The 23,147-nt window shown below is 28.4% G+C and overlaps 1 protein-coding gene across 6 annotated transcripts in view; it reads right to left on the reverse strand.

The window, feature by feature from the left end:
- Positions 1 to 23,147, reverse strand: part of LOC111619843 (rho guanine nucleotide exchange factor 18-like) — a 261,855-nt gene that overhangs the window by 137,662 nt on the left and 101,046 nt on the right. For all 6 annotated transcript variants that reach the window (XM_023361663.1, XM_023361664.1, XM_023361668.1 and 3 more), the window contains exons 5-7: positions 22,813 to 22,999; positions 8,840 to 8,946; positions 6,431 to 6,523 (exon numbers count right to left, since the gene is read on the reverse strand). In XM_023361663.1, coding sequence (XP_023217431.1) covers positions 6,431 to 6,523; positions 8,840 to 8,946; positions 22,813 to 22,999 — 387 coding nt within the window. The remainder of the gene's footprint in view (positions 1 to 6,430; positions 6,524 to 8,839; positions 8,947 to 22,812; positions 23,000 to 23,147) is intronic.

Here is a 23,147-nt window from a genome sequence, read left to right on the forward strand (position 1 = left end):
TAAAATATAATTAAAGATATTTTTAAATGTACTTTAATTACAATAATAATCATTAAATTGAATTTTGAATTAGAAACAGAAATAAATAATGAAATACAACTGTAGCTAGAAATAAATACAAAGTAAAACTTAATTAGCATTAAATAATTTAGTCTGTGTTTCTCCAAGCTTACACTAGAGAATGCTGATTTCTATTCTATCACACAAATGTTAACTAGATATAAAAATTTTGATTTTAATGTATTGCAGCTTGCATGACACTGATTTAGAATTTTTCAAAGAGCTTAATAAAGCCCAATACTTTTTAACTTATATAAAAATAGAAAACATAAATTAAGATACATTCAAATTATATATAATTTTCATGAGAAAGATTTATTTCAAAAATTTAGTTTTAGGTTTAGAAATTTATTAAACATATAAATATTAAATATTTGTTCCTAACTTAAATAAATTGAAAAGAACAAATAAGTAAATATATAAATCAAATTAAATTCAAGATAAATAAAATAATTTATAAATTTAATCATTCATATCTAAAGATTGAAGAAAGTTTGAATAGATCAAACTTTCAAACTTTGCTTAATATTCTTTACAGCCACTTAATTTTAGATTCTCTTAAACATAATACTTTAATATCCTTAAATCACTTTTCATAAACCAAATAAATTCTTTATATTTTGGTTTGTATTAGTAATTTTTGGCAAGCAAAAACTAGATTGATTAGCTTCAAGAAAATAGCTTGTTTAAATACTGTAATGCCAGTTTCCCACTGGTTTCAGTTTCAATAATAAATCCTTAACTTTCTCAGAGTAAAGCTTTTAAAGTATTTTAATAATTTTTTGCATTTCCTTTTATTATTTTAGTAAAAGTGAATGGAAATTATAAAATATAAAATGCCAAAAGCAATCATAATAAACAAAGATATTATAAACTTAATACTACTGGAGAAAATAATGGTGATAATTAGGAATGTTGAAAGTGCTGAAGCTTTAGGATGGTGAAAATTAAGCATACATTGAACTTAAGCTGGTCAACTAAATCTTCAATTATGATGGAGAAGAACAAAATTAAAGAAGCAGCAAAACATTGGAAATATTACATCCTTTATCATCTGTAAAATAGGAAGGCAATGGAGATAAAGGAAAGATCTATAAAATTATGGATTAAAGATCTACATTAAAAAACATTCCCGTAAGTCTTTCAATAATTCAACTTAATGCTTTCAGTTTATATGAAGCTTTCATGAGATTTCATTCAAACAAAGATTGATATAATTAATTTAATAGAAGAGTGGAAGAGAAGAACAGAAGAGTCAATTTAATATTATATATTATTAAATTGTTGGGAGTATCTGTTAATACAGATAAAAACTTTGTAAAAATTAAGATTATTCTGCTTGTCAGATTTTTATGTTGATGAAACAGCTATTTTGGAAGATATCTACACAAACCTATTTGGAAAAAAATGTGAAGAATGCATTTGGCTACAAAATTTTTACAAATTTGCATTACTACTTGATAGAAACATAAGAGCTGACTTTAAACTTAAAAATCATGTTAGTTTGCCTTTTGGGATCCGATAACTTTGAGGTAGCGAATCAAGAGTTGGAGTAAGAGAAAGCAGCCAGTCATCTGAAAATCAAACTCAAATGTCTGGATTACAGGAAAAATTTCTCAAAATCAGTTTTTTCTTTTTGTTTATTCCAGTTCAACAATATTTTGGAATGAACAATTTAGCATTCAAAGCATTCTACTTTACGACACTGTTTCTGGCCATCTGCAAGTATTATAGTTATAGATCTCTGTCCAGAAATTAAAGTTGTTTCTATCTTGAAATATTTCAAGTGATATTTTGATAATGAATCACACAGTCAAAACCATCTTCAAACAATACTACTTCAGCAAAATAATCAAGCTGCTTGTCAACATAACTGACAAGATAATGGACTCACCCTGAATATTCTGGAAAAGCTTCAACACCTAGAATGCCATAAAACTGCAGAATCTTCAGCTAAGATAAGGGAATTAACAATTGAAAAAAATGTTGATCTCATGACCAAATGGACTCAGAATACCACTGAGAATGCAAATGAATTGACTGTCATGAAAGAAAAAGTATTATTTGAAGATGATGATGATTATCTATATAACACTGCAAGAACTTTGACACTGAAGAAAATAACTGAAGCTTTAACCCATCTTAAGCAATTTTTAAACATCCCGGAAAAATATGATCCAAATGCACAGAGAAGTTCACAGATTTGTAGAGCTGCAGAGAAAGCCAATATTCTGTATGAAGAACATTCTGTAATAATTACAAAATGTTTTTCATTCTAAATATTGGGCAGTATCGATAAAGGATACTAATTATGTATGATAAATGTCAACTCAATTTTCAATGTTTATGGAGACAGAGCATTTTGTCTTTAGGTGGTATATGTTTCTCAAAACTGAAATACACATAGATTTGCCTTGATTGAACAAATTTGCAACTTATTGGTGGCCTTGGTTCAACAAGTTGCAACAAAGATGCAGAAAATCTAATCTGTCAGATATTTTCCTTGTTGTTGCATCACTGAACGAATCAATGATGAAATCAGAAACACATGTTAGATTGCATTGGTTCTTACTACATTCAAGAGAGATGAATGCTGTTTGTTGCACATGTTCAAAGTCAGAACAATTTAAAAATTGTAATCCAGCACATCGTGTAAATATCTGAATCACTGACAGATCTTGTAGACAAATTTCTGGGTATGGAAAAATGTCAGTACTAATCATATCTTGTAAATCAGCCTTAAAAATAGGTTCACACTTCAGCCCACCAAACTGATCAGACTGACTCTGCATCAAGTCTCCATAGCAACAAATCTTTAATTCACCAATGGGTAACACCAAAAGCAAACTTTTCTTTTACACATTTTTGTAAGAATATGATTGATTGTAAGATCAACCTCTGAGGATAAATAACTCAGCTCCATTGCCAATTGAACTTAAGGTAATGTCCAATGGCTCTAATTGACAAATTCTTAATATTTGTTAGTAGATACCCCTGCTTTGTTCATCTGCAGTTCAATATCTTCCATTATAAAAGGACTTTCACCATTGTGCAATCCTTCAATATGGGAGAGCATTATTGCCCTTTGGCTTCTACTAGTTTCTTGTGATATTCTTTTGCAATTAATCCATCTTTAACAGCAAATTTTAGGTAGCTTTTCCACTACAAAACAAGATGACATTCTCAGTCAAACATTTGGACAGTTTTTGATAGTTGCCTAAGTTGATATCATCATCATGGCATTACTATTGTATGCATCAATTTCAAATTTATATCAAAAATTTTGTAATGTAACAAAATTAATGTGTGTGTTTTTCTTCTAAAAATATATTAAACTCTGAGAAAAACAGTTGCCATGATTTATCAAATGATCCTCATACAAATATAAACAACCAATAACTCAATTATTTGATAAATGCCAAAACTATGATGATATATTGGGATAGGATGTGGCTACTATTAATAATTAAGAACTAAATAATTTTGCCTATCCATATCTAAATTATTAATAGTTCTGGAGGCAAAGGTCAAACAGACAGAGGTCAACATATGTATTTGGTAAGCGGGAGTTGTGGGTTCAAGTACTGCCCAAGGCAGATTCTTTTCTTCCAGAATTTTCTAAGTTAAATATTTAACTTTTTAATTTCTTCCAGAATTTTCTAAGTTAAATATTAATTAATTAATTTGCTTATTTATCTTAATTACAATTGGAAAAGTCTGAGTAAGACAAAAGATTTCCAACCCTGAATAACAATAAACCACGTGACAATAAAATAAACAACAAATAAAAAAAGCTAAAAATACATTTAAAAAAAATTAATGTATTCTAAAGTTATAAAGAATTCTTTTGCAAATATTTTTAGAATGAGTAAAATTTTCATAAAGTATACTTTTGAAGTTTGTCATATTTTCAGAAATGCGATAAAAAATTATTTTTGAGAAATGGATAATCTAAAAAAAGGGGAAAAATAAATAAGTAAGTAATTACCTAAAACCAGCAATAATTCTCTTCAAAACAAATGTTTTCTTCTGTTTTTAACAATCATCATGGAGTACATATTTTGACATAATATAGATCTGCATAATTTATATAAACGTCAAATTTTTTAAAAATAGAAGACCAGTTTGAAAACTAATTTTTTTAAAGCAGCTACATTGAGCATGTGCATATCTTCAAGACACGCAATTTTTAAATTTTTGGAATGGGCATTCTCTTACAAGTATTCCAATGCATGGAAACCTAATGATGAACCATTAAAAACAGAAGAAAACATTCGTTTTGAAAAGAATTATTGCTGGTTTTAGGTAATTACTTATTTATTTATTGAATTCTATGCCAGTAATATCATGGTGATTGGAGAAAAAATACATGGAGGGTTACGAAGATTACATTGAGGAGTTTTCAGACAAAGTCGATCAGAATGCATTAAACTGTTGAAATATTTAAAATATAAAAGCCAATCGAAATATTATTCGTTCTGTAAAAGAAGGTAGCCCCAGTCTGGACCTGGCGATGTTCAGATGATTAGTAAAAGACAGATGGCATAGTCAATTTAAAATCAAATTTATTTTATCCAGTTCTTTAGAGAATTTTTTAAAATGGAAGGGGCTGCCATGGCCCAGATCAATAAACCATAGTCTGCATGTGATTGGAAGTTAATTATTAATTTATTTATAATTACTAAATTTATCAAGAGATAGCAGCATAACCGTCTACTTTAGGTAAAATATTTATTATTATTTAATTATTATTAGTAGCCATACTTTAGTCCAACATAATCTGGCAGTTTGTTTGGCATTTAATGACCTTCATATTTGTATCATCTTATTGTAATTGTAATATAAATATATAGCACTTTCTGTTGCAACTAATATTAATGTAGTTTTATCACACAGACAAATCTTGGTAATTATTGATAAAATGATAAATCCCTTCATAACAATAAGAAATATAGTTCCATATACAATTTGTGTTAGCTTAACATAAAATTCTCCTAATTGAAGGATATCCTCTACTGCAATAAATCTGTTCAGTGATACATTCCTTTTTTTACTAAACTCATCAAATATAGTGTATTTTCCTTTCTCTACAACAATGATAAAGCAGTAAACTAAATTTTAATTCATTTTAATTTATTGCTTATTTTTCAAACCAAAATGTGGTACTCTCTCACCACAAATGTTACCTGCAATCAGTAAGCATCAGCACAGATGAAAAATTAATTATCATTGTTTGCTTCTTTTTAGCATTTGAGTGAAATTTTTGATAACATTTAACACTAAACAATGAAGGAATCCAGTTTTAACATTTTTAGAGCAGTTTAACACATTTTTTTTTTTGGGCTCAAATTTATCATTTCAAGTTTTTCAAAAAATTATAAACTTTAGTAACATTCATTACAGTCAAAACAACAAAATTTGAAAGAACAAGATCTCCATAGGGAGAAGTAATTGTAAGAAAGCATGTTTTTACATTTTCAGAATTAGTATAATTTGCAACACTAAGACATCTCTATATAATTTCTGGGGACTTTATTTATGTTAAATGAGTTTAACATAAATAAAGTTCTCTTAGAAAGTGTACAAAGGTGTCTTAGTATTGCAAATTACACTTATTAAAATAATTAAAAACAGCATTCTCGTTAAGAAATTATATTTCAGAATTAGTTTATTTTTAGTTTTACTTACTTCATTTGAATATAGCAATAGAAAAAAATAAAATCAATAAATCATGCTGATGGATAATTTAATGTATTTATGCAACTTTCTATGGATTATTATCTGGAATGAACAGAGAATTTAACATAATACTCTAAAAAATATACATATGTATAATATTTAAGATACAACAGCCATTTTCTAACCTTAATGAGTTAATTCTAAAAAAGTTTTAGATTTCATCTCATTATGTTCAATTAAACTTTTGTTCATATAAGATAAGTATACTTTATGTGAACAAAAGTTCATTTTGTCCTATCATTAGTAAGGTCTGATAATTCTTCCAGAGTCAATCAACAATTCCATCCATCCAACTTACTTGCTGTCTGCTTTTTTGTCCAAACTTTTCTTAGTATAATTGTTTTTCTAATTAACTGTCTGTACAAATTATATCTCAGCAAAGAAATTGCTATGATAAAACTTTTTGTTGTAAATTATTTTGACAAGTAAGCAAATTAGATTTGATTCTGTACCAAATTATTACTCCAAACTATAATTAAAACCAAATTATTGACTCTTCTTTAGACAATGTTCATTTTCACTTTTGGCTTCAAAGTAAAGTAATATATAGTTTGAATCTATATATATTCTAACTACATATAACCAAATACTAACTAACAAAAAATTAATTATTCAAAACTTAATTACTTACCAGTTTGGTTGTTATTTGGCTTCAATATTCTAGACATTTCGACTCTGTTTCTTTTATTTGACATTAATCTTTCTAATTCTGCAATATCATAATCTGCAAAATGCATTTATAAATAAATTTGTAGATATCTTGCAACTATTAAATAAGTGCAAATATTAAAATAATTCAAACACAAAAATACAGTTTTATCATATAAAAAAAACCTGAATTATATTACTAATCAAATAAAATCAGATTCCTTATTCTGCTATCACCTGGTTAATTAAATATAAAAATAATACATTATTTGGATTAATTATAAAATTTAATACAAGATAATAAATTGCCTTTTTAAATTGCGTAATACTTGTACATTTAATAGCTAAGTTAAAGCCCAATAATGACTATAGTTTTATCATTTGATTTGAAACACAGTTTTATTTTTTCACAACCGTACTATTTATAAAATCTCTTATTGAGACAGAAAAAGTTTACTTTTTACAATGAATACATACATTACAATGCATAAAACATTATTCTGAATATTAAAAGTAAAAATTAAACTGTGAACACACAATAAAAATTTATACTTCATGTTACAAGAACCAAAACTGACAGAAAGTACTACTGAATAATATCTTGAAAGTTTTATCTGTCAGATGAAAATATACAAAAGAGTGAATTTGTCATATGAAAATCAATTTACAGGTATCAAAGTATTACATACAAAGTGTGAGTTTGAGGACCATCTGAAAATTAGAATTTAAAATAAAAATTTAAACTATATAGAAACCTATATAATACTTTTTTGAAATAATTATTTATATCCAAAAACATTTTAATTAAGTTTCAAAAATACTCAAACATAAATAAACTACAATAAATATTGTTTGAAATGTAAAAAATGAGGTTTGATTGATAAACAAAATTTCCATTTTTATGAAATTACTTTGGAAAGAGATAGAATAACACAACCAGTTTTAAAAAGTTGTAAAAATTATTTACTTTAATCATATATATTCGTTTTTCAATCCTACAATTTATAATCAACATTTAAAATGACACATTTTTCCAAACCTTCAATCCATTTTTATTCTTTGCATGATAAAATCTTTCTGCTTTTTCTTAAATCAACTGCCATTCAATGAAAATTCTGAACAACTGGAAGTCTAATGCTACTAAATATAGGCTATAAAGAAAGCCTTTTAACTCAAGGTTTGTAAGCATTTTCATTGTTTTCTTATTGCAGTGTGGTCTGACATCATTAGACTTATGGTTGCTCCTAAAATTAAAAGATGTGTCAAAAGATCAGTACTTTTCATTGAATGGCAAAGTTCAACTTACTGTATGGAAGTTGATCAAGGAAAAATCATGACTTTTCTTGCACAGAAGACAAAAGTGGATTGAATGTTTGAAAAAATGTCATTCTAAATGGAGATTATGCTGAAAAATAAACAAGCATGATTATAATAAATTATTTTTACACCTTTTTAAAACTGTTCACATTATTCTAACTCTTCCCAAATTAATTTTATAAAAATGGAACCCTTATTTATCAATCAGTCCTCATATTATAAAAATAAACTGTATGGAAATAATTGATGTGTACAAAGTATCCTAAATCATTCTAAGTAGACATGTTTTCATAAAACTTAGTGAATATTTTATGTCCTATTTAAGTAGACTTCATTACAAAAAGATTTACTATTCCATATATAAATATGATCAATATTAAGTGTAATTAAATTATTTATATTTACTGTACATATTAAAATAGCATGTAAATTGCTTTTATTCAATCTTTCCTTTTATTAAATGTATAATCATGTTTTATTTTCAGAATTTCTAAAGATTTTGTTAGAAAACAATAAATTGAATTATTTGAAAGCTGAAAATTCCACAGATTTGGATTATAATGTCAAAATTTTAATAATTTCTGTATTGATACAGCTTTTTTTCTTTTCTTATAGAAAATACTTTGTTCTATTGAAAAACTTAGTAATCTTTTTATGTACATTTTCAATAGTGCAGAATGTTCTTATAAAATTTCACAATTCTATTTAAAAATAAAAGTCAAAATATTTAAATATGGAATTATTTAATATTACAGCTCATGATAATTAAGCAAATACTACCAAAAATATAAATTCTATTTCAATTATTTTTTTATTAAAAAAATTTTTTGTATCTTAAACTATAAACTATAATAATTTTGATACTTTCAACACATTAAACTGGTCACTGTAAAATAAAGCTGTTTCTAACCAGAAAGCTGTGAGATCGTCTACAAAACAAGTTTTTGGATAAAAGAGACATTATATATAGGAACTAAAAAAACATTAAACTGGTGTTAAAAAATAAACTATAAAATCACAAACAACATTTATCATTCATGCTGACAAATAATATGTAAAAGTAGTAAGAACATACCTATATCTCTGTTGCTCCAACTAAGACAACAAGATACAACAGGAGAATATATATTTTCTTCTTCGATTCTATCAAACATGCAGTTTTCAGAATTCTCTTTTCTATGCCTGAAAAATTAATAATTAATTTAGATTTCAAAATTGTATTCAGAAAATATAATTTATTGTTCTATACATATTACTTTAAAATTTTATTACATCATATTACTGATGCTAAAATTATAACAGATTTTCATGTCTAATTATAACATCAGTAATAATTTTATTAACATTTATTAATAAAAATTATTAAAATAATTATAATTTAAAGAAATAATCTGATGAGACAGCAAATTAATAAGTTCATTATTATTTTTATTGGAACATACGTTAATTTATAGTGAAATGCTTTTAAGTATCTCTATTCATCCTCAGACTTTCAACAAGTCAAACAAAATAATATTTAAAAAATTTCAATAATTCAAATTATTCAAATTTCAATTTCAAATATTTTTTAGATTTAAATTATCTGTACTCTAGCAAGCACATTATGAATTAATTAAATAAAAAGAATTGCATAGAAGTTTTATTGATCAAAACACTGATAATATTAATGTATGAAATATATTCTTCTTAAATTACATTTAGATCATAAACTAGTTTTATTTCAGTGCTTTAATTAAATAGAAGTATTTAAATGTTGTTCACAAATTAATGAATTAAAAATGAATTAGAGAATCAAAAAAGCTTGTTTGAACTAGATTCGACAGTAAAATTCTAAAGGGTCTGCAAAACATTCAGAGAGTAATACGGTTATTTTCTTAAAATATGCTGAAAGAATTACTATGAATTTACTTATTTTTTATATGATTAGTACGCATATAAACCACTTTTCTCAAAGAACGCATTTTAATTTTGTTCTCCACCACAAATTCAAATTTACACTTACTGTATAAGATGCACTTAGCTAATGGAAATCAACATGCCAACTGAAGCAAACTTTTGGCATAGCATGTTAAGTGCAGACCTTATATGGTCCTGTGTATTATTTAATATATAAATACTGTAGAAACACATTATCTAAAACTTCAGATTTCCCAAAATGGTTTTAAAAAATTAAAACATGTAGCATTCTTTTTTTTTTTGGCATCGACATCAAACTCTTCATGTAACTAGAAATTACTATGTCATCTGTTGATTGTGTATCCATGAAACTAGGTTATGTACTAGCATTATGTTAGATTTTGAGTAAATTTACTTAGTCTCAAATACAATAATTGCATTACAATATTTATGGTCCATGAAACTTTAAATGCATAATGCTTGATGTACTCAAAACACAAAAACAAATGAGTTTCTGAATTATTCAAAAGAGACCTGTCACATGGTCCGTTTATCCGAATCAATTGGGGACTGGGGTTGTTCGGATAACTTATTTTTCGGATAACTGATTATGCACAAAAAAATATATTAACCTATCCCGTGTTGAAATTTTTCTCCGTTGCGTGTCGCTTCGCATTGAATTTTTGTCGATGTTAAGCCTAACGTAAACTTTTGAAAATAATAATCGTGGCTATTGTATCGTTAAAAATGATTTCTTTACGTTTTACAAACAAAATAAATACATTGAAAAATATAAAAACAAATAAAAATTATACTTTAGGCCAACTGGAATTCTTTCAGATAACCGACGTTTCGGATAACCAACTTTCGGATAAACGACGCTCTACTGTATTTGTATAATCTACAATATCAGTCAGTGTTGATATCAGCTGTAAAAATTTCATGAAGTATTTAAAATATTTCACTCAAATCAGCAAGAAATAGCAAATGAATGTATATTTCTAAATATTTTACAGTTTGACTCCTTAATTCAAAATTTTCAGTATTAGAAATTCTGTGTGATTATAAAGTCAGTTTTTTAATGTCATATTATATGAGGTGTGGCTAGAAAATAATGAGACTGAAGCTGGAACTTTAAACCTTGAGTAGTATATTCACTTTAGTTGTACTTCCCTTCAATGTATGATCCTTCTGCTTCCATACAGTGCTGCATTTGCAACTTCCATTGATCATAACAATGCTGCAGGTCATCTTCTGCAAGGCTATGCAGAAATTCCATCATTATTTTTCTTGACAACAGAAACTGAATCAAAATGGGGTCCCTTCAGACTTGACTTTAGGGAAAAGGTAAAAGCAGGGGTGGATTGGCCCTAAAATTTTTGTGTGGAAAATTCATTACCAGTCCAGCCCATGAATATAAAAAATGTATTTTTTCTATTTATATTTAAATATATTCAAAATACAACATTGACAAAAATTACAATAAGCACAAGTCTATATTCTACAATATCAATTTTTTATTTAGAAGTTTGCTTTGTTGAACAATAATATTAATGATATCATCAGAATGTATTTCGTTTAAAAAAATCCTTCTCCACTAACATTAACACAAAGGCTTCTAGATTTTCTTGCGAGATACTTATAAGTATCTTTAGCCTGCTTTTAATTAATTTTAACATAGAAAAGCTTTGTTCACCAGACACTTGTGTTACAGACGTAGATAGCAGATATTTGTATGCTTGACCAAGTATAGAATAAGCGCCACTTAACATGTTATATCTGAATAATATATTATAACAACAAATAGAGCAATTTTTGCAAGCAAAGCAATAAGAGGATAAAATTGCATCTTTATTAGTTTCTACTTGATCATCAGTAGAATGTTCATTTTCATTTAGTTTTATAAAAGTTTCATTGACATTTTCCTTTAAAATATTCCATGACGATTTAAAATGTTTCAATTCTGAAATTATATTGTGTTGAGTACTACTGGATTAAACTGTATTAAAATACTGCTTAATTTTTGAAATGCGTTTTCAGAAATATTTAGTAACGGTCTCGTAAATTTTGGTCTAATGTGCTTTGAACTCGCTGTAAGATGACAGTCGAACTCTCCCCCACCTTCCCTGATCTAGACGAGACATGTGAATTTGATGCGGGAATGCGACAATTAAATCGTCTTACACTCGTTCCTGTTTACAAAATAAATCGTTGATTTATTAGCTTTAGCTCGACAACCAGTTTCCTATTGGAGAGGGGGTGAGGTCCTGGCCTCACACTATAAAATAGATTATTTTTAATTAAATCGTTTGGAATACAGAGAAATTATTATTGAATTAAATTTTTACTTGCCTAAAATAAAGGAAATAATATAAGTGGCCATTAAATTTGTTATGATTACAATCATTGCTTTGGTGGCTAGGTACAAAACTAATAACTTGCATTTCTATAGTTTAGCATTAAGATTGATAGGAGTGGTGAATGGTTTCTAGCAATGTAAACAAATGACCAATTTTCTCTGTTTAGAAGGTAGTTTTGATTATTTTTCTCCTAGAATGCTTTCTGTTTGGGCCGAATCGGGCTAATGTAGTGTTTGACTCAGATCGGCCGAACTAATTTAACTTCGGATACGGGTAGGGCCGGGTAAAATAATACAGGCCTACACACAGTGCCGTAACTAGGCAGGTGCAACAGGTACACCCGCACAGGACCCATTTGGAAGAGGGTCCCAAAATGTACGTGTTGGTTTTATTATTTTCCCAAACCTAATTAATTAAGGGGCCTAAATGCAAGTTTTTGCACAGGGCATAGGAATGGCTAGTTACGGCACTGCCTACACTTATACCAATATTATATGTAAAAATTGAAATTTACCTTACTTAACAAAATAAATAAATGAATTTTTTAAAATTAAACTTAACCAAATGGTACATTATGTACATATTTAAAAAAAAAACGGCCCAAATTCTATACGGCCCATGTGGAATTTTCCACATTTTCCACATGGCCAGTCCGCCCCTGGGTAAAAGTCACATGGCAATCACGGTGGTCAGGTCAGGCAAGCATGGCGAGTGTTCAAATAGCATGACTTCCTTCTTGGCCAAAAACTACTTCATTGACAGAGCAGAATGAGCTGGTGCATTGTCCTAATGGAGAATGAAATTATTTTGCCACAAGTGTTGCCGCTTTCTTCTAACCCTTTCCGACAAAGATTCCAGAACTTCTTTGTAGTAGTATCAGTTCACTGTTGTGCCTTCTGGAACCCAGTGTTCCAAAATTACACCCCTAATGTCAAAGAACACAATGAGCATGGCCTTGAACTTAGACTTGCTTTGTCGCACTTTTTCATCCTTTGTGACTGTGGTGTCTTCCAGTGCATGGATAGACACTTTGTTTCAGGATTATACTGGAATATCCAAGTTTCATCACAAGTTATGATGCTGTCCAGAAAGTTTGGCATCAATCAAAATTATCACCTTTTTATAAATTAAATTAGCAATCATCATCAGTTAAAAAGATTCTTTTTAACTGATGATGATCGCTAAAGACGATCGAAAACGTTTTTATAATACAGTAGAACCTCGAAAACTCGGCCTAATGTGGACCAAAGGGTAGCCGAGTTTGTGAAAATGCCGGGTTATCGGGAATGGGGTTAAAAAAATAAGTACGAGTGTTTCCTCAGAAAATAATGTACTGTACTTGTATGTATTGTTTACTTACAAATATAACAGAGAATAAACTGCCCAAATACCCTTAAACAAAGGAAAAGTACGTCCTTTATGAAGGCATAGAGCCTTTACTACATGAAAATGAAAATTAATGAATACACTGTGTACAGTAATTTACCCGATAAGAGCAGACCTCAGAAAAATACTTTATGAGAGCTTTTATACTTTTATAAAGCTGTCTATAATGAAAATTAATTAACTAAGGATTTTTTTGCCCTGCCAGGTGAGGCCGAGTTATCCGGAGTGCCGGGTTATCGAGAGCCGAGTTTTCGAGGTTCTACTGTATTAAATTATTTGCTGGAATTTGTAAAAAGGTGATAATTTTGATTAATTCTTTCTAGTTCCAGTACAAGTTATTATTTTTAAGTTTGGCATCTCTTCAATTTGAGCCAAAATGTCAGAACAAATTCACTTGTGATTCTCTTTCTGCTCTGGGGACAGCAGACGTGGGACAACCTTAGCACACACTTTTTCATGTTCAGTTTTTCATGCAAAATTGCCTCACATTCTCCTTATCCATATGTTCAATATCTGCAATCATTCTTATGCTCAGTCTTTGATCACTTTGAACAATGTGTTCCATTTTTTGCACATTTTTGCTGGTTTTTGAGATGCTGGGTCATCCAGAACATTCGTCGTCTTTCGCATCCTATTTGCCCTCGGAAAATCTTCTGTGCCATTCAAACACATGTGCACAAGAAAGACATGTATCTCTGTATGCTTTACATAGCAGATGCAAAGATTCAGTGGCAACTTTTTTCAATTTCACCAAAAATTTCAGGTTGATACACTGCTTCTCTTTCAAGCTGGCCATTTTTCTTACACTAACAACACATCCAATCACAGCAGGCACTCACAGTAATCTAATAGCAGTAGTAAGTTGAGACTCTGTGCTTGTTCTAAATTGTTCAAAGTTGTTCACCCACCCACTCACTTTAGCCTACATGCAACTGTTGCATGCAGGCAATCACAGTCTCATTATTTTCTAGTCATACTGCATATTTATAAATCAGATAGATGTTTTCTTAATTAACCCATTAACTGTCAGGATAAATTTGTATTTATTAATTTTAAACCTGCTTATCAGTTTTTTAAATTTTTACTTGTTATGGCATGTCACAGATTGTCAATAATCAATACGTAGCCTATTTGTGACAGGAATCTGAAAATTCTTTACTTGTCAGAACCTGTAATATCTGGAATAATTGTGCTTATGCTGTCTTAATTTTTAACCATGCCCGGTAGCTTCAATAAATGTGTAATGTCAGATTGTACAAATTGGGTAAAAATACAAACAAGTATAAAGTCTGCAAGTATGAAGTTTTTCTTCATAAACCTGATTAAAGCCAAACAAACTGCCAAATTATCAGGCTATAAGCTTGATGCCACTATTAAAGCAGCCAAGGTAGACAAATCAAGAATACTAGAGAGCAAAAGAAGTATACAACACACCTCGAAAATGAAATAGAAATCTTCGAGGCTACAGGTGAGAAAACACATAACATCTGTCTTCTCTTAAATGCATTAAAGATGATTCCACTCACATCAATTGAATCAGAAAGAGCATTCTCAGTAGCAGAACTTTGATTACTAAAATAAGAACTAGATCAAGTGATTGGAGTATCGACCATCTTGCTTTTTAAAATCTTATTATAAAAATTTACAATAATATTTTGTATTGTGTTTTATTTAAAAAAACGAAAATTACCTTCTAAGTTAGAAGTTTGATCTAAGATCATGTTTTTCTTTAAATTTTCAACTCAATTCAAAGGCATTTTTGTTGTAAGCAGTTTCCAACAAACTTTAATAAATTTTTTCTATTTGTGGAAATTTCTATGTAATTCAAAAGTACTTTTTAATACATATTTTAAACAGCATTATTAATATTATTATTTTAGAAATTGCAGGACATATTAAGTTACTTAAAAAATGAAAAATAATTATATCATTTGATTTTAAGATTTATTTTATACGGTAATACCTTGACTTACGCTACCCTGACTTACGCAATTTTCAAATCTCATAGATTTGTCTTTTGTTTGAGCACCACGCAACTCTTGATTACTCACTCCCCCCACACTATTGTTCGGCTTACATGTTTGGACATGTCGCACGGAATCGACACATAGCTACAATTTATTTTGTGTTATTTATTTCTGTGTTTGTTATATCTACAGAGACTTGAAAGACTCTATGTGGTGATTTCTTGTAACCGTGAACAAATCAAAACACGAGATAAGATTAACGAGAACATTTATTAGCTTACATACATCCGACTTGGAATTTACACAAATTGCAAAATTATACCCCAACTTACACGAATTAAACTTACGCGGTTATCTCTCGGTCCCACCTATCGCGTAAGTTCGGGGTATTACTGTATCTTAAAAATAATTAATTATATCCTGGGATTTCCCAAGATCCAGTTCACTTTTTTCCCAGAATCCCAGGACAAGCAAAATTCGGGAAATGAGAAACCCTAATTTTCACCCCCTTCCCAATTTCTAATCTAGTTGAAACTTTGCATACATATGTATTCATGATGACAATACATTTTCTTAGTTTGCAAACAATGCTAACAATTAGCAAAAAATTAAAATTTGTAAAAATCTGTAAACAGAGGGCACTACATATAAGGCAAATCTTCATTCCGTTTTAGTTATACTTTCTATATAAAATTTTGGAACTCAATTTTTCACCCACTTCCCAATTAAATGCTAAAAACAAGAATTTTGATAATTAGTTTTCCATATATAATACTAAAAACTAAAAAATAAAAAATATGCAACAGTTTTAAAGAAATGCTTTTTATTTACATAAATGCACTAAAAACTAAAAAGTAAATTTTCTTCAGCATTCATGGTGTTTTTAATACTACGCGACCGAAAATAAAAGCATAGAGTTCTCATGGGAAGCCCATTAAAATAGATAGAAGTGTACCTAAGAATATTTGTAAACACAAATACTCCACTTTTATTTTTGGTCACATAATACCAAGAATACTGTAAAAGCTGAAGAGAATTTACTTTTTACTTTTTAGTGCATTTATGTAAATAAAAAGCATTTCTTTAAAACTTTTTTTTATATTTTTTATTTTTAAATATTTTGCATTAAATAATATCATACTATAAATAAATGTAAAGTTATTTTAACACAACATTAACTGAAAACAAAAAATTGAAATATTAGTTCTGCATTTATAACTTTTAATGACAAATGACAATATCCTTGAAATATATATAAATTCATAGCTATCAAAAGCTTATGTGGGACCCAGGGATAGAACAAACCCTTTTTGTCATTTTTTTGAACAAATAAAATATGTACAGCATGTCCGAGAAAGATCTTTATCATTCTAAATATTAATAACAAACATACTAACAGGTGAAATGAAATGCAGTTTGCTGAAAAAGAATGAAGAAATCTAAGAGTTTTTTTTTTTATAGTACCTTCAATGTACAGTACATGAGCTCTGTTAGTAGCTCGAACAATGTTGAGTCTGTACTTGATTTCCCTCCAAGTGTTTTTTAACATTTGCGGTGTAACAGTGAGGATTGCTAATTGTATCCTTTCCTTTAAAACGGATATATCAGAAAGAGGTGTTTGATAAACCCTGTTTTTAACATAACCCCAAAAAAAGAAATCCAGTGGAGTTATGTCGGGCGATTGCAGAGGCCAAGATATGGGTCCTCCATGACCAATCCATCGTTTGGGAAACACACTATTAAGTAATTCACATATAGAAAATGTCCAGATTTCTTCATTCTTTTGCAGCAAACTGCATTTCATTTCACCTGTTAGTATTTTTGTTATTAACTCCTTAACTACCACCTGTTATTAATTATGATGTAATTAAGCATAAAAAATACATAAAAAATACTTAAAACTGAAAAGAACAAAAGAAATGCTTTAATTTTGAAGAAAAAGCTCCAAATGTTATTTTCCTTTGTCTCGCCTTTCTGTGAAATTTAACACCGATGAGTCATTGTTTACACTGCTGGATGACCTTGAGAACAGCTGGAGTTGGATTTCCCGGGGCATTCTCATAGACATCTCGGGGGACAAGGGTTTAAAGTAGGGTGAATACTAGCGACGCCTATATTTTTAAATATTTTTAAAAAATTAAGATTTTAATTGCGATTTCCGAACCCCTAATTAATTAAATTTATATATAATAAAATCGATTAATTAAAAAAATTAAAAAACTATCGGAGGTTGTTTTTGACATCAGAAACTAGCTTTAAATAACTTTACCGAAGGAAAATCCGTGCACAACAACTTACGAACCATGAAATAAATTTGATAAAAAACTCCCATTAAAAAACAATTAAGCCTTAATCGAGCCTTATCAAAGGCTCATTAAAATCGCGATAAAAATTTTTTGCGCGGGCAAAAATTTTTGCAAAAATTTGGAGACTTAAAAAACATTCCAAAAATTGAAAAAAAAATTTTGTCAAAAATGGCCTTAAGGACCGCGTTTTTCGTTTAGAATGATAAAGATCTTTTTCAGACATGCTGTAGATTGTTTCTTTATTAATAAAAAAACAGTGTTAAAGATTTTATTTTTTGTTAGTAAAAATAACATCAATTTATTGGGTGTAGCAACAACCACTAAGGATCCTTACTTTTCCCTACATTAGGAGAAAAAAACCTTCTTGACAGCAAATTTAATCTAAAGTAGGCTATTCATGTTGCATCACTGATGATTATAATTTTGCTAAAAGATAACACCTTCAGCCATTTGGAGAGTTTGCTTTGGCATAAAATTCATTCCAAAGCAAATTCTCATCAGTGTGATAGAAAGCCCACTAATTCATATTCTTTCTGTGTTAAATCATACACATATACATACTGACATAATTAAATCATGTTATAGTATTCAGTTGCATATATACAAGGTTTGTTCAAAAAGTAATGCACCAGAATTAATTTTGCTTCTAGTATGAAACATACAATTGTGAAACTTGGGCATGTCGTAGCTGCTACCTTCAGCTATCATGTTATTTTTCAACAAAGTCTCCACACTTGCCTTTGGTCATATGCCAGCATTGAGGGAGGGCATGTATACTGGCTCGGTACCAGTCCTATTCTGTGCATGCAACCACTTCCTCACAGCACTGACAATATCTTCTCTGACTGGAACTCATCACCATCAAACTCATAGTGTTGCAAGTTTTTATGCAATGGTTTTTGTTGCTGCTTTTTGGTCAATCGTGAGCTGCTTCTTCACCTCAAGGCTGCCATGACAGTTGTGGTGGGACAACTGCTTTGTGCCAAATTGCAGAGATCTGCCATTCCTATTGTTGTTGACTTCACACATTTTACCCAATAACTGATGGTGCTTCAATTGACAGCTGCAGTACCATAGACACCATACAATTATTTGTGAATGTTTCCAACAGTTCCCCTTCAGCAATAAGGAATTTTATCACTTTATGCTGCTTGGAATGTACCAGTATATCACTGACACACACCATTTTTCAATGAAGCTGTAGTGGTCCTGCCTGGTGGGGGAACTTGAAATTTTCCACAACATTAGCAAAAGCTTCCAACTACAACTCCTCAAAAGTAGAGCCATGTCACAGTCTTCATTTCCCAGATTTAAATTATGGTGCATTACTTTTTGAACAACCCTTGTGTGTATATCAGATTCATCTAATACCTCACAAAAACAATATCAAAACTACAACTACTTTAAACACAAGTGAGCAGCATTCAGATGTAAACTTCAAATATATAGTTGCAATATATTTTTACTTCTAAAATTAAGTAATCTCAAAACTTACAAAGTTTCTCTTATCATTAATAATTTATATCTGCATGTAATCCATAACAATGATTATAAATTCTGGAGAATTAAACTGTACCACTTGATTCAACAATAAGATAAAATGTATTGATAAGATGTATTTTAAATTGTAAGATAAGATGTATTTAGTTATTTTCTATTTATCTTTTATATATGTATATTTAAACAAATTGTTCAAACAGATACAGAAATTTGAATTTTGGTTGCACGTAAGTGTTTGAACTGGAACAGATACAAGGAAATGTTCCATAAATTTCAATATACCTGATGATGACCTGTGGAGCAGGTAGAAAATGTTTGTAGGATAATAAATAGTATTTCTCAGTTACATAAGGTGGTTGTGTCAATATAGTCAAAGAATCTGAGTGTTTATTAAAAAATAAAATAAAATTATAAAAAAATGTTTATAAGGCAATTAGTTACAAATTTTTACAGTAAAAAACAATTTTTTAATCTGAGAAGTCATCCAAACTAAAAAACAAGTAAATTTTCTTAAACCATTTTGCCTTGATTATTATTTGCATATTATATAGAACCAGGAAAAAAAAAATAAATATTGCATATAAATTGTTTTTACTGTTCTACATAAAGTAAGAATTCATTTTATTACTTTTTCATTTTATATATATATNTATATCTATATCTATATATATATATATATATATATAATCTTGTAACAATTATTATAATTGAGCTTTAACATTTATTTTATGTGATACAAGGTCAACAAGATCTGGTGTAAAATGTTTTATATGGAAAAGAATAAAAAATTGACTGTAGAAAATAAATCCAGTTCATCTAATGAGAAAAAACATAATAACAAAGCATAAATTTGAATAAATATTTTTTGAGAAAACTATAATATTCAACTTTGCATATAAAATATTTAATTGCTTAATTAATCAATATGATTATAAAAAGAATTTTTTGAATATCATATATTGACAGTAGTAATAATAATGGAAGTGTTGCCACCTTTTCAAAATTGCTGACCCAGACATTTTAAAATTAGGATGTTATACTTAGAAATAAAAAAAATTTGGTTTTTTTTTTTATTGTGAGTAGAATTTATTTTGTGTCAGCCAATCTTTATCAAATTTACAAGTTCAGTTCCTCTTTTTTGGTTTTCAATTTCTTCAGTTATCATATTAAATAATTAAAATTGAAATTATAAACTTGTAAACTGAAACTGTCACATTCACTTTACAATAGGTTTGTTCCAACACAAGTCCCTGACTGGTTTGAATTTGAAATTGTACAACGCATGCGCAATGCCTTTTTACAACCAAAAACTGAACAATGTGCATGCCAGTTTTAAACCAGTTAGGGACTGCTGTTGGAACAAACCTAATATTTGCCAGAGATATTTGCAAGTTAGAATTTTAAAAGTGCATTTTCTGTCACTCTTAGCCCAGGGATAAGTTTGGGTAGGGGTGTGAAGTTAGTCTTTAACCATTAAAATAAAATACTCGCAAATATTTTTATAAATTTACTTTGTTTCATCATAACTTCACAATTTCTATGAAAATCAGACAAATTAATAATTAATCCAAACCTTGAATTTAAAAACCGGCTTGTCTGGGTGAAAACCGGCCTGGTGGCAACACTAGATGATGGTGATGATATATATATATATATATATATATTTTTTTTTATATATACATATATGTTCAAAATTACAAACAGTTCATCTACATTTTAATCCCAATACATTTATGCAAAAATTACAAATCACTAAATTACTAACTAGAAAATACTGTACAAATATAAACATGACATGTAAAAACCTTATTATAAAGCCAAACAACCACCAGATAACATCAGGCTACTTTTCATCAGGAATGCTTTAAGCATCATAAATTTAGAATATTCTGAAAGAAAGGAATCGGCCCAGAGCAGGATGTGAACCCGCAACTCCCACTTACCAAGGATGATTACTGTATATCATATTTAAATATGTCTGGAAGAGGAATATCAGACCAGAAGCTCCAGAAACATAACTGGCAACACAACGAGAGTTGCAGAATCAAGTCTGGCCGATTCTTTTCTTCCAGAATATTCTGAATTATTTAATAAATATTAATTTAATTATAATTATTAAATCTAATAAGAGATGTCTCATAATGCTGTCCTCTAGTGATAAATTATTTAGTAATTAATTAAATATAATTGCAGAAATATTTATTAGATTTCGTGAAATTTGTTTAAATATACAATCAGATTTATATACTGTATATATAAACCTGATTATAATCTGACAATCATTTAGCCTTAAGAAAACATTGTCATAATAATTTAAGATCTTTTAGACACTATATATAAATATTCCTTTTATGGCAAAATAAATGAAGTACTTACTTTTCAGATCTATATGAAAAAACAGATAACTAAACTGATGTCATAATTAATTATCTAAATGCTTGGTTAGGATTTTGTCCTAACACAGAATAAACTTTAACAACAACAAATTAATTGAAATAAAACAGTTTAAAATTGAATAAACTCATCATAATATGAGTTTTCTAACAGTAAAAAATATTTAAATATAAATAGGAAAATATTGAATTTTTAAAAATATAATGAATTTTATGTAGAAAACTGAAGTAATTTATTTTCAATGGATTATAAGTTTGAGAAACTTTTCAAGTTCAACAATCCTAAGTGAAGGATGAAAGATGAAATTTTAAATGAGAAAAATATGATCATCATTTGATGATAATACTTTGTGCATTCATACTGAATAATATATCAATAATATAAAATTTACATTTGATTTAAATTTAAAGATATATAATACTGAAATACTACAGGAAAATTTCAAAATTAATAAACTGTGATATACAGAACTCACAGAACAATAAGATTTAGTAAATTTTATTTCTATCATGGAAAATAAAGTAAATAAAATACAATAAACTTTTTCTTTTTAAACTGCTACAATTTTCTCCAAGACTAGGAACAACATTCTGTATATTAAACAATGTAAATCATCCTCAAGTAATTTTCTTACTAATATCGAATGTCAACAAATTTTTAAAATCTATGATCAATCTTACTTATTAGAAATGAAACAATTTCGGAAAAATGTTTGTTACATACATTCATTCATAAAATTAAAAACGCCATTAAAAATGAAAATCACATCGCTCATCCACATAATTACTGTAATCAACATTAAAAACAATAAGATGGTCTTGATTTTTCTTTAAAGTCTTAGTCACTTGTAAAATGTTAAAAATAATCTTGTTTTGGATGAAATCTTCATTATTTATCACTCTCTGAAACATCATACATAATAGGATTAAACTTTTTTCTTAGAATATTTTAAATATTTTACAAGGTACTATAAAGTCTCTGCAGAAAGAGCAAAATTTCCAGTGTTTTTTAATGTGTTTTACTTTCCTGACTTTTATACATTTAACATGAGAAAGTGTTGGAATCATGTCAAATTTGACTCTGTGTTTTTGCAAATCTTGACATTTTGAGACCCTTGAATCCAAAAATGTAAAAATATATATATATATACAAACCCTTTTTGTCATTTTTTTGAACAAATAAAATATGTACTTATAGATAAACATCTGAAGAAATAATTTATTCAAAACAATGACTTACATTCTTAGTAGATTTGCTAATTCAGAAAATTGTTTATTATATGCAACTTGTTCTGGTAGATAACCATTGTGGTTTACCATCTGTAATGCAAAATGATTATTTGGTATGGTCAGTAAGTACAGAGCCAGCTTTTCAAATCCAAGACATGCAACTAAATGGAATAATGTGTCGTTGGGAACAGTAAAATCTGAAATAATAATATAAATGTGTAAAATAAGAGAAAAACAATCTTAATTTAAAAATATACATATACTGTAGTAATTTAATACTTCTTCAATACATAATTGAAATACATGAGACATTTTCAATTACCCAATGTATTTCTGGTTCAGTTT

The sequence above is a fragment of the Centruroides sculpturatus genome, unplaced genomic scaffold (assembly GCF_000671375.1).
Source record: "Centruroides sculpturatus isolate CEXI.00-Female unplaced genomic scaffold, Cexi_2.0 scaffold138, whole genome shotgun sequence".
NCBI classification, from domain to species: domain Eukaryota; kingdom Metazoa; phylum Arthropoda; class Arachnida; order Scorpiones; family Buthidae; genus Centruroides; species Centruroides sculpturatus.